Source organism: Lolium rigidum, chromosome 7 (assembly GCF_022539505.1).
Source record: "Lolium rigidum isolate FL_2022 chromosome 7, APGP_CSIRO_Lrig_0.1, whole genome shotgun sequence".
NCBI lineage: Eukaryota > Viridiplantae > Streptophyta > Magnoliopsida > Poales > Poaceae > Lolium > Lolium rigidum.
The window spans coordinates 56,878,460-56,890,539 of record NC_061514.1 but is presented as its reverse complement, the minus strand read 5'-3'; the positions used below and the strand labels follow the sequence as shown (position 1 = coordinate 56,890,539).

Here is a 12,080-nt window from a genome sequence, read left to right as displayed (position 1 = left end):
CACTTACCTTCTCTTTTCCATCTGTACAAGAATGTGCCATTTTAATCCTTATAGCCAGTGACTAAAACTTATTGTATTTGCTAAAAGTTGGTGAATAATCCAACAAGCACAACTGATTTTTGGGTGTGTATGAGAGTTTGTGTCCAAATCCCACTTGTTATTCATCTTCTTCGCCCCCGCACCATCAACCCATGAGACTGGGCCACCATTTCGGGCTTGGTGTAAGGGTACATTTTCCCTATGTGTGGTTTTGGTAATTAATGACAACCCCTATGGACTAATATTTTCATTGAGTTTATATGAAAAAATATTCCATATGTACTACTTGTAGTCCATGTGTTGGATTCAAGTATGGATGCCATAAAGATAAAGATATTTCTTGAGTATTGGCATCAAGATCATCGATTTGAAGACATATATGTGATATGTTGCGAATATGAAAGCTCAGAATGCTCCACGGGAGGCTGCTCATGCTCAGGCGGCAGCTCGTTAAGATCAAAGTCGTGGTTGTTCATCATGGAGACCTGGACCCCTGTAGGTGCCATTTTCCACGCTGCCAGGCTCCCCCTTATTTCACTCTCGACTCAACCTAAAGTCGATGTTCTACTCTCGGACCACCGAACATACTCTTCAACGAGGCACTCCACCAGATGGTACGAAAGGTTCCCTGGCTGTGGTGAATATGCCCCACTAGAAAAATAAATGAAGATTGATATTCACGTGAGGAGCATGAAATGATCAAGAAGAAGAAATGAAGATGGAGTTCTTATGTGGAACTCAATATTAGCCATGCTCTAGCTTATGTGTTAAGCAATGAATGATCAAAATCTTGAGTGCTTTATTCCAAGTGAAGAATTCAAGATATGGCTCTAAGTCGTGTCATGATAGTCTCATAAGTTGATCTATGGTTGACTAAGATTTAGAGCATGCAAACAAATGAAGAGTTCTTTATACACCTCAAGATATTTTGATAGAGCATGAAAATATACAAGGTTGACCAATACAAAGAGTGGAGAATAACTTCAAGTTTGGTCAACACATGAAGCATGAAGAATGTGCCACGTGAAGTCATGTGGTATGGTAAGTCTTGTCAATTATGCTTTATGAACTAACCCATCATATATGTGTCTTTGTGTTGTCTATGTGGGTTAGGTATCTTCCCATGGGCATGCATCAAAAGTGAGATCTCATATAGCCCATGAGAGGATGACATCAAGTGGTGATCGTCAAAGGTTGAGTTGGGCAAGTTCAAGTTGAGCATCTCAAGAGGATCATATGCTTGAAGCTTGCCATCCAATTGGTGATAATGGACATGTGAAGATGTGCATCAATGGAGCTTTCTCATCATGGTGTATGGGGGAGCATTTGTGAGTCTTCACAAAGCAGCAATGATCAAGTGAGGTATTCCGGCTTGCGTAGAGCTTGAAGAGTTATCATCAAGATCAAGCGGGATGCGCAAGAAAAAGGCATGGCCTTGCTAGGTTTTCCTTTTACCGCTCTCAAGGTGGTTGTTGGGAGACCGGGTTATAGGATGGATAGCCGCACTATCAAGAGGGGCTGTCGGCTGAGTAACTTGATCACGTTGTCTTAGGGAGCTCAACCCTTTGCATGCTTTGAATTCCATAAATCTTCTTGCTTCTTGGTGTTTCTCTGTGTGAGGTTCTTGAGCTTGTTGCTAGCTTTTCAACAAGCCCAAATTCATCGAAAATGGAATCCGCATGCGTCTTCTATTGCGTTTTCGAGTTTGGACGTCTTTACCGTTTCTTGACGTTGGGAGGCTCCCTCTCTAAAATCATCTAAAAGTATTTGTGAGGAGTCTCAATATTTCCAACAAAATTAGTTTCATGACAATCGGAGTTCGGGAGCACTTTTTGTTTAAAAGAAAAAGGAAAGGTTTTTGGGGGGTCTTGCAGTCCAGCTCACCGCTCGGCACCGCCGAGCCAGCCACCGGCCTGCCCGGTGGGAACCGTTTGCTGGGCTCGTGCACACCGGGCCCGCTCCATGAGTCTCGCGGCCCATGTCCGGCTCCCCGCCCAGTGGTCGCCGGACCGGCCGGCCTAGAGCCCGATCGACCGATCTCCCCCCGGTTGGGCCGTAGGCTGCTGCGCGGCCTGTCAGCCGGTGTTGCCGGCCTCTGCGCCGGCATGTCCGGCGCTCCGCCCGGTGGACCAGCTGGCAAGTTCTTCCACCTTGGGCTAGGAAAGTCTTCACCCAACAGCTCTATTTTTTCTTAGACTATAAATAGGCCTTCTTCCACCTTAGGCTAGGCAAGTTCTTTCACTCTCTCTCCTCCATTGTTACCTTTGAAGAACTTGCCCTATCTCTTGATTCCCCCCATGACTCTTGCTCATTATTGAGGGATCTAAGAGAGGAGATCTAGATCTACAATCCCCACCAATCCGTTTCTCCTCTAAGTGAGGGGAACACCTTAGATCTAGATCTTGGAGTCATTTGTTGATTTCCTCCATTGTTCTTCCTCTCTAATCTCATCCTAGCATTTGTTGTTTTGGTGGTATTTGAGTGTGAAGGATTTGAACACCTTTGGTGTTCTTGCTTTGCATCATTGCATAGTGTTGAGCTCCCCACCCCGATTAGTTAGTGAGAGACCGTGAGCTTGTTACTCTTGGAGGGTGACCTACTAGTTGGCTTGGTTGGTGTCCCGGTGACCTCTTCGTGGAAGGTTGTGAAGGGGCCAGGGCTTCTCCTTCATGGAGCTTGTGAAGTGGTTTTGGTTGCCATCTCCGGAGTGGAGGAAAAGCTAGCCATAAGAAAATGGTTATTCCTTCGTGGGATAGGCTTGGAGAAGAAGGTGAGCCTTCGTGGCGTTGGAAAATCCTACGTGAGATCCCCACCTCTCCAAACGTGACGTACCTTTTTGCGAAGGAAGGGAACACGGGAATACATCTTCGTCTCCGTGTGCCTCGATTATTTCTATACTCGAGCTTACTTTCCTTTGTGAAAGCCATCGAGGTTGAAGTATTTATTATATCTTGCTATCACTTGTTGTTTATATATATATATATATTGTGACTATCTTGATTAGCTATAGTTGTTGTTATTGCACTTAGTTGAGCCTAGCATATTTAGGTTTTGTGCTTGTAAATTAAACGTTAGTTTAATTCCGCATTGTTACAAGCTAAATCCGTAAGAGCTTTTAAATCGCCTATTCACCTCTCCCCCTCTAGGCGACATCTTGTCCTTTCACTTGGACCTTACCAATTGAACTCAATGGCAAGAGAGTTGTGTAAGAAAATAGAGAATAACTTAAATATTTAAATAAGAGTTTGGTTCTACTCCCTCTGTCCAATAACTTGGTCATTTTTTTCTAGATACAAATGTAACTATAACTAAAATGTATCTATACTCTTCCGTATCCTATATAACTAAGAAGTTCATCCCCACTAACCTATTTTTCTTGACATGCAACTGTGCCACCTCATCAGGCCCAGCACTAAGCTATTGCTCTAAGCACTTCTTTTTGTTCCTTTTCTTTGAGAAATTTCGGTGCAGTCATGGTTCCTTGCGTGTAATCATGGTTCCTGAGATTAATATGCCCTACAATCATAATGCCCATTACGATGGCTCATTAGTAATAGCAGCCAACCCACAATTGTTTCTCCTCTCCACCGACTACCGCCTCCTTTCAATCAGTCCACGTCACTTCCTCTCCCCTCGCGAGAAACACCCGAAGTGGGAATTGATGCAGTATATGAGAGGTTTGTGCAGGATCGCCCTTCCCCCTATAAATTCTATGACGTGCCTCGATTGTTTGCATCGCCCTCCCCACTATAAATTCTATGATGTGCCTCGACTGTCTGCATCGATTCCTCTCCTCTCCCAGTCCAGAACGACACCCGTGGAACTCATCATGATCCGCCATCACTGCTACATGGTCAGCGGCCGCTTCGGAGTCCTGACACGATGAGGATAAGAATGGTGACAGCAAGGGAGCCAAGACTCATCATCTCTATCCCCTACACACAAGTGAATTTTGGGGGCCAACACTCATCCATATCTCCAGTACATTGGTGAATTTCTACCACTTTGAGCAGATCGTACACGATGCTTGCCGCCCAGGTTCAGTTAGATTCACCTGCTCATTCTACTCACGGCCCCAAATTTGTTGGCAAGTTTTAGTGCTATTTGGAATTTGGGCTTGATTTATTTTGCTTTGCATCTTGTTGACACTGATGTTTTATGTGTACACAGGTTATACTGATGTATGCTCTGTGACATTGCTATTACGAACTTGCAAACTGAGATTGCATTAGAGTACTATCTTTTTTCACTTCAAGGTTGCAAATGGAATTCTCCATATTCCTTACTCAGATTCAGGTTATCTCAAGCCAGTTAAGCCATAACATTTTGTGATTTGTTACTATCTATTTTGTCACAGCTTTTTTAGCAACTGGATATTGGATCTAATTTCTATCAGTACTTCAATTTGCATCGGTAAATCTGTGGACGCTAATATTTCCCAAGGGAAGTTGAGCACGTTCTCTAAAGTAGCATATAAGGCTCTTCTTTTTCAGGCCACATATATGATAATACTTGATTGTTGATGTCTCAGCCTGCAAAAGAAGGATGCTACAGGTTTCTGAATTTATTTAATTTTCTGCTGATACAACAACAAGATTGTCAAACCAGGGAGCAAAGAAGGAAATCTATTTGTGTCATACTTTGGGTACTAAGCTGGGAGTTCAAATATCTAAAGAATGGCCAAGGTCATCTAAAAATAGTTCCAGCCGCCTCGAACATGTAATCTAAATTGTTTTTCCTATATGTTGTCGGATCCATCAGGTCGCTTTGCTTCAACCATGCCATCATGAGTGGTAAATTGGCATCAGTAGTTCAGAACTGACATACCAGTTTCAGGCTTTCAGCATGCTTCTGTCCACGGGGTGGAGTTTGAGCGCCTCGATCATAAAAATTACAGTTGGTGTAGCCTTCTCTTGCCTGGTACTACTTTCATTTGGACGACTTTGTAAATTTTCTTGGCGATCCAGATATATGATGTGACGTCCAAAATGCATTTGCATCCTTGAAAACGAACTATGTAGAAAAAATAGATGTCCTACATTTATTCGTGCAAAAACTGTTACCTTACATTATTTGCATTACTAGGATTATTTTTTCCATCACTACAATGATACTCAACAGGTCAGCGTGGATGGACTGGTTGAAGAGTCTAGATAATGTCATTCTTTGATCAATATTATGACACATGTTTATTTAGTACACGGTGTTAGCTAATTGTCCATCATACAGGAGTATACAACTAGCAATAAACATTCATGCTTACTTTTGTTTCTCTTTTTTGTAATCAAATAATTCTTGTGGTCTATGTTGTTGCCAGAGTTTATTCATTTGTCTTTCTTGGATTCTTCTACTGGATGTTTAATTTGGCAAAAAAAAAACTTAACATCAGTTACAGTGGTATTTATTTTTGAATATGTTAACTATTTTGCAATCATGGGAAGATAAGTGATGTTCATGTTTCATACTCCAAGGGAGCATAGATTTTTCTTGACTCTGCGACCAGAATACTCTTTCATTTGCTCCTTATTCGTCTTAGTTTTTCTTGATGGATGCATTTTTTTTTTCAAAACATTCCCACACCAACGCGTGGGGAGTCATCTAGTTTATGTAAGTTGAAAAACGTGTTTTGGAATGGAGGGAGTATATCAGATCATAATTAAAAACCTACTTTTCAAATATCTCCTCCTCACCGTGGCTCTAGTATTAATTGAACTGCTTCATAGGATCACAACAAATAATTTCTATTTTATGATTATGCACACAAAAAAAACAAATTCATAATAGGGAAGAGGAAAGTTAAGAGACCTCTAATTACCGGCCTAAGGGAAAGGATGGGAGACAGATGAGCCAACCCAACTTAGAGATTTTTTTTGGCATTATCATCACAAAGGACATACTTCGATTTTTTCTTGTTTCACATCTTCAATCCCGTTCAGTACGCTCGCCAAAGCACACATGTCCCTTTTTTACATGTTTTATGAAAGTACATGCGCACCACATTGCAAGCAAAAATACATCATACATAGACACCGCCCGAAACTTTGAAACATGACACGTGTCCAACAACAAATGCAAAAGGTACCTCAAGAAAAAGAAAATCGACGAAAGGCCCCTAGAGGTGCCCAAGCACCACCGGCACCATGGCTACCAGACGACGCTGCATGGCCCGCGTGACCATAGCCGTGAAGCAGCTTTCAGAGTCGACGGAGCGCTCCACCACCATCGAAGCTTCTGACGGCATGGAGCGTCGACCGGGGAGATCGGCCCCATGCAGCTCCGGCCCTAGATCCGGCCATTCCCACCTTCACGCGGCGGACCTTTCCTCATGCACATGCCCGTTGGTTCTGCCGGGAGATGCGAAACCGTTGCAGGGGTACATATCTAGTGCTACCACCCCTTTAGGTGGTACCGTGCTACCGTATAAAAAAACGTATTTTATACGTGTTAAAAAATTGTACGAAAAATTGTGAGTGCTCATGAAGTATGTCCCTACAACATCCTAAAATTTCACATCCAAAATCAACATGGACACTGAGAAACAAAAAAAAGAAAATCAACATGAATAGTGTCATTTTCTGATTTGTCTTTTTGTGACACTAGGTAGCACTATTCATGCTGATTTTCTCTTTTTTGTTTCTCAGTGTCCATGTCGATTTTGGATATGAAATTTTGGGATGTTGTAGGGACATGCTTCATGAACACTCACAATTTTCCGTATAATTTTTTGACACGTATAAAATACGTTTTTTTGTACGGTAGCACGATAGCATGCAAAGGGGTGGTAGCACTAGATATCTTCTCGCGTAGGACGCACGACCGCGCCCACCACGCACCGGTCTGGACACATGCGCGAGCCGGTACCACGTACGTACTGTACATACCCCCTGGTCCATCCACGATTCATCCGCACCCCTTCGTTGCCACAATGCCACTTGGCCAATGGCCATGGATAAGCTCCAACCCGAAAGCAAGCTATCCGATGCGATGCGAGTTGTGCCATGCACGCCTGCGCTTTCCGTCGCATAATCGGCCGCCGTTCCGTCGTCGTCGTCCTACAGTATACCAGGAAGAAAGAAAGAGCAGAGATCTTCATCCTGAACCCCGATCCATCCATGGCGGCTTGTCCATGCCTTCGCTGCCTGCCATCTGCCAAACCGCAGCCTCACACACAAGATAGATCCCAACACTGTACCCTCCCAGTACGTACTGCACTACGGCGGGCGTCGTAACTGTACCGCCGCGTCGCCTGCTTCCGAGACCAGCAACACAGGTGCAGGCGCTGCCCCACGTACAAGAGGTTTACAGACTGTCCGTAGTCCCTCCACCAACCATGGAAGCTTTGAGCAGATCCAGCATTATTGTTGCACTTTCTCCAACTCTCCAAGTCTCTAAACCTCATCGATCAGTATTCGGTGCCCATGACCAGGGGAAGAGAACCGTGTCCCCTTGCGTCTCAACACGCCAAAGCAAATCTGCTCCGACGGAGTGCGCCCATAACTTGCCGATCCATCAAAGAGATGCCACCGATACGTGTGCCGTGCATACCCAGTTTGTTCCTTCGTCGTCGGAGGAGGATTGCGCATGAAGCTAGCCCCGGATCCGGGCTTGCCCTGACGCCCAGACAAAGCGAGACACGAGATGCTACCACTTGTACCCAGCCATGTGATCCGGGGATTGACCAGGAAGAAAAGGAGCATCGCATCTTAGTTCGAAGATTTATGCAGGACATGGATACACATTTGACAGATAACTTCCAAAGATACATTGGTACATTTAAAGAGAACTTTCGATTATACCAGCAGAAAAGGATGGTCATTTCAGCAGCTGACAGCTGAGTTCGTGGGAAACAGCTAACGATGTCGTGCGTGACCATATATCAAGACTTGACCAGCGAGCTCCAATACATATGGCAAAACATGGAAGCATAATATGCCGGGAAAAATTACAGGAAGACAAATTAACTGAGCGTTTTGTTCGTGGTGCATGCACGAGCACGACGAAGGTAAGGCAGCAACATCCAACATCCATACAAAACGAGCGAGCAAGGGGCGGCCAGCTCACATAAACATCACGGTCGGTTTCACTCATCAGTCTCATCTGTGATGATTTGAGGACGTCGTGGAAGATCAGAAAACTTCGGCAAATCAGCGCAGATCAGATCGGCGAGCACGGCAGGCGTCTACCGGGAGTATATACCGTTGGCGTTCGGGGACGGGGAGGTGGTGGTGGTGGTGGAGAAGTCGGAGCCGGTCATCGGGATGGAGATGGACAGCTTGGTGGCCGAGAAGCTGGTGTCGTCTTGGAGCTCCGGCCACGAGTCCCTCGCCTTGGGCGGCCACTCGTCGAAGAAGGGGCGCAGCGTCTGGTTCTCCTGCTTCACAGAGTCCACCGTCGTCGTCGTCACGAAATCGCTCCCGAAGAAAGACAGTGGCTCCCTGTCCGTCTTGGGCAGGGAGCAAATCGTCGTCTGGTCCAGGTCGCTCAGTGTTCCCAGCATAGGGTAGCTCGACAGTGGAAATGCAGAGGAGGTCTGGGACGGCAGCAGGCGCCACGAGTAGTTGTCAATGGAGGTGTCCATGGCTGCAGTGATGAACTGGCTCTGCTCGTCCAGCGCTGAAGACCTCACTCCATAAGTAGAATACCTGAAGCACATTGATGGGCCAACGATGAGTATATTGTGAACAATACATAAGTAAACATATGAAAACATTTACACGGGACAAAGTAGTACATCATGTGCAAAAACCTGAGGTATAAAAGCAAACATTTCAAAAAAAGTACTTCTAACTGAAACTCTGTGGAGTTTTCTTTCTTGCCGCAAAAAAGGAAAAGAGCTTTCCTCACTGTAATGAAACTTGTGTAACTGTAACTTATATAGTATTGGATAATAGTGATCTGAGAATGATACAGTTGGCTTCAAGTGTTCTCTAAAACTAGAAAGCTTGTTTGGCACTAGACAAAACAAAAGAGACAAGATAATTGTTTCTTGACACTTTAAGCAGAAGTTCATGACAGGAGGAAAACGAAACAAAAACAAAAATAGGAAGCCAGACATCTACGCGAACATGATTGGCAACAATGCAGCATCATGTGCCGACTGCCCCGCAGGTAAACCCTACACATGGCAGAGCTTCGGTAAAGGAAAATTGCTAACTCACAAAGTTCTGGTGGAACAAAAAAAATAAAAGCTTCAGAAGTATGGGCAAAAGGGGATATGGACATCCATAATCATGCTAGCCTTTTCAGATGGTTTCAGGCATAGGATGAGACGTACCCGGTCAGAAAGGCAGAAATAGATAAATTTAATCTGGGGCAGAACTGACGTTATTTTCTAGTTCAGCCCCAAACAAGAAAAACAGACCGCGGTCAGCAGAACAATAAAGAAGAAATAAATGACAGGTCTATGATTTGTAGAGCAGTTGGCAGAGAGCAGCAGGCACTAGCTCTGAACATAAACCCCAGATACAGTTCCATCTTTTGCAGGTAGTATGCGTGTGAATCTAGTCTAGAAACACCCTGGCCGGAACTTCCATCAGAGCAGAGCGACCACTCTGTTTCTGCTGAAATCTGGCCCCGGAAAGCATGGTCAGATAGTGCAGATCGATAACCTAAGCAACCACAGATCATCACATATTGCCAGAAGAGCACTGCTAGTCTGATGAACATAGATCCTACTGCTGCCTCAAAAGATCCTACTGTCTGTCTACTGATGCAATCAAGCACAAAAATGAAAGCAGCACATGTATATCAGCCATTCCATCAGTGCATCCACCTGACAGCGATCAGATAGCTAAACAGGCAGGTAGTTTGCAGAGAAGGCAGTAGAAATTACCTGAAATCCTTGTTTCCACCGGCACCAGCGGTCGAGTAAGGCGAAGCATTGTCCATGTGCAGCTGAGACTGAGTAGACCCCAAGGCGAATGAGCCGCCCCCGCCGCCGCCATTGGCGATCGCCGGATACAGCGAGTGGCTCTGGAACGCGGCGGCGCTGGCGGCGGGGTTGTGCTGCTGCTGTTGCTGCTGCGGGTGGGGTGATGCGACGATCTGCGTTTCCACAGGCTTTCTTGAACGGTTGCGGCCGCGGTGCATGTGGCGCTCGCAGTACTTGGAGTCCTGGGCGGCCTCCTTGGCGCACCGCCACTTCTTGCCGTCCGTGCGCCGGCACCGCCCGGGCTCCGGGTCCAGCTTCTTGCCGAAGTAGGAGCCGTAGCCAACTGCAAAGACCACACACACACAGAAGAAGCCCAGGTCAACAACGATGGTGATGGCTCATGCATAAATCAGTAGTATGTACGTATGTATGTGTCGGTGCACATCCGGAGGAGGGACCAGATAATCAAATCAGGACGACGAGACGCCTCCCACCAATCCGACGAGGATGGAATCACGGTCAAAAGAAGGCGCACCCAAACGCGTGTCTACTGTCTAGTCTTAACGCGTACCCGTAGCGATCAATCATGGCTGCCGCCAGCCTGCCTGCCGGCGACGGCGAACAGGACGATAGAGCTGGATCTATGCACTCCCACCCAATCATTCACCCCACAAGCACGACGAAACGCGAAATAATTTCCTGGGGAAAGTCGGAACTGTGTGCATCTGGTGTCCTACATGCGGTGGTGCCTGATTGTTTATCTGTTTGTTTCTCGGGGGTCCATGTGATGCGATGCAGGATGGCTCGAGATCGCAGGACCATCAGCGAGTGAGTGAGTGTGTGAATGCGTGGGTGAGGCTCCCAACAACCAGACAGGAATAACCCCCATGACTCAATCAGAAGGACCAATAATAAACTAACCACCACCTCTTTTGGTAGTACTAGTTCTTTAGCTAGCCTGGGCGGGCCATGAGTTAGAGCCATGTGTGCGGTGCTCGCATCTGATCTAATCTAATCAAACCACAGCACATGAGGCTTGAATCCAAATAAAAAAAAGCATTAAGACAGGAGATGCTATGGCTGGTAGGTGGTAGGAGGAGGAGCAAATCTTAGAACGAGCACGAGGTTTGGATTAGAATAATAAGAACCCCTTTCCGCGACCAAATCCGGGGAAGGATTAACAAATGACCGAGGAGCAATTAACAATGAGACCGGAGGTCTAAGAACACCTGAATCTCTCGATCTGAATAAACAAACAAACGAGAGCGAACCGCAGGAGCAATGGAGGCGCGCGGGGAGGGGGTGGTACGTACGGGCGGGGTGGTGGTAGAAGCGCGCGGCGAGGGAGTCGAATCCCCGGCGGATGGGGAGGAGGAGATCCGGCGGGACGGGCACGCCGGCGACGAGGTACTTGTAGATGAGCGCCTGGTGCTCCAGCTCCTCGTACTGCGCCGCCGTGAAGGGCGCCGGCCGCGCCGCCCACCGCGCTGCGCTCATCGCGTGCTGCTGCTGGTGCTGGTGCGGAGACGCCTCCTCGCCGACGCTGCACATAGATAAACACAAGAGAGCCTCTCGCAACGTTAGCAACCCACCGACGACGATTAGAAAGTTGGCAGGAAGAAGAAGAGAGTTGAGTTATTACGAGTAGAGAGGGGAGGAGCGGCAGAAGGGGAAGATGGAGGAGGAGGAGGAGGAGCGGTGGTGGTCGGCTGCCGGCGACAGGGAGGCAAAGGGCATCGCCATATATGCCGCTCTACTATCTATCTAGCGTCTCTCTCTGCTGCCTGCGGCTGGTTTGCTTGCCTCCGGCTGGCCTGGCCTCTCTTTTAATGTGCCGTGCTTTTGCCTTTTACCCCCTACTTGCCTGCTGGCTCTGTCTCTTTCCCCCTTCGCTCGCAGCGGTGCTGTGCGCGTGTGAGCTGGGCAGGGCAGGGCGGTGGCTGGATCTGCCTGACGGGATGAGAATGAGATGAGGGGAGATGGGGGGCAGCGGGATATATAGGGAGCCCTGCTGAATGGAATGGTGATATAGCTTAGCTAGGGCGCTCTGCTGAGGCTGAGGGTAAGGCCGACACGGGAAGTGGGTTCCAGCTAACGCACAATACTTGTGTTGTTTCGGTTTTGGTTGGGGTAGCTACTCCTTTCTCTACCCGGTATTGCTCTCTAGTAG

General features: G+C 46.9%; 1 protein-coding gene across 1 annotated transcript; it reads right to left on the bottom strand.

Annotated features, from left to right (window-relative positions):
* Nucleotides 1–8,063: 8,063 nt before the first annotated feature.
* Nucleotides 8,064–11,667, bottom strand: LOC124676592 (growth-regulating factor 3-like). Its single transcript, XM_047212630.1, has 4 exons — nt 11,553–11,667; nt 11,224–11,453; nt 9,872–10,253; nt 8,064–8,681 (listed from the first exon to the last, which is right to left on the bottom strand). Exons 1-4 carry the CDS (start codon nt 11,651–11,653, stop codon nt 8,219–8,221), a joined length of 1,176 nt encoding a protein of 391 aa, XP_047068586.1. The 5' UTR covers nt 11,654–11,667; the 3' UTR covers nt 8,064–8,218.
* Between the last annotated feature and the right edge of the window lie 413 nt (nt 11,668–12,080).

Coding starts and splice junctions, on each gene's coding strand:
- LOC124676592 (XM_047212630.1), bottom strand. CDS start 11,653: ATGGCGATGCCCTTTGCCTCCCTGTCGCCGGCAGCCGACCACCACCGC. Junction 11,454..11,552: donor CGCTCCTCCCCTCTCTACTC/GTAATAACTCAA, acceptor ATCTATGTGCAG/CGTCGGCGAGGAGGCGTCTC. Junction 8,682..9,871: donor GGTGGAAACAAGGATTTCAG/GTAATTTCTACT, acceptor AATGTGCTTCAG/GTATTCTACTTATGGAGTGA.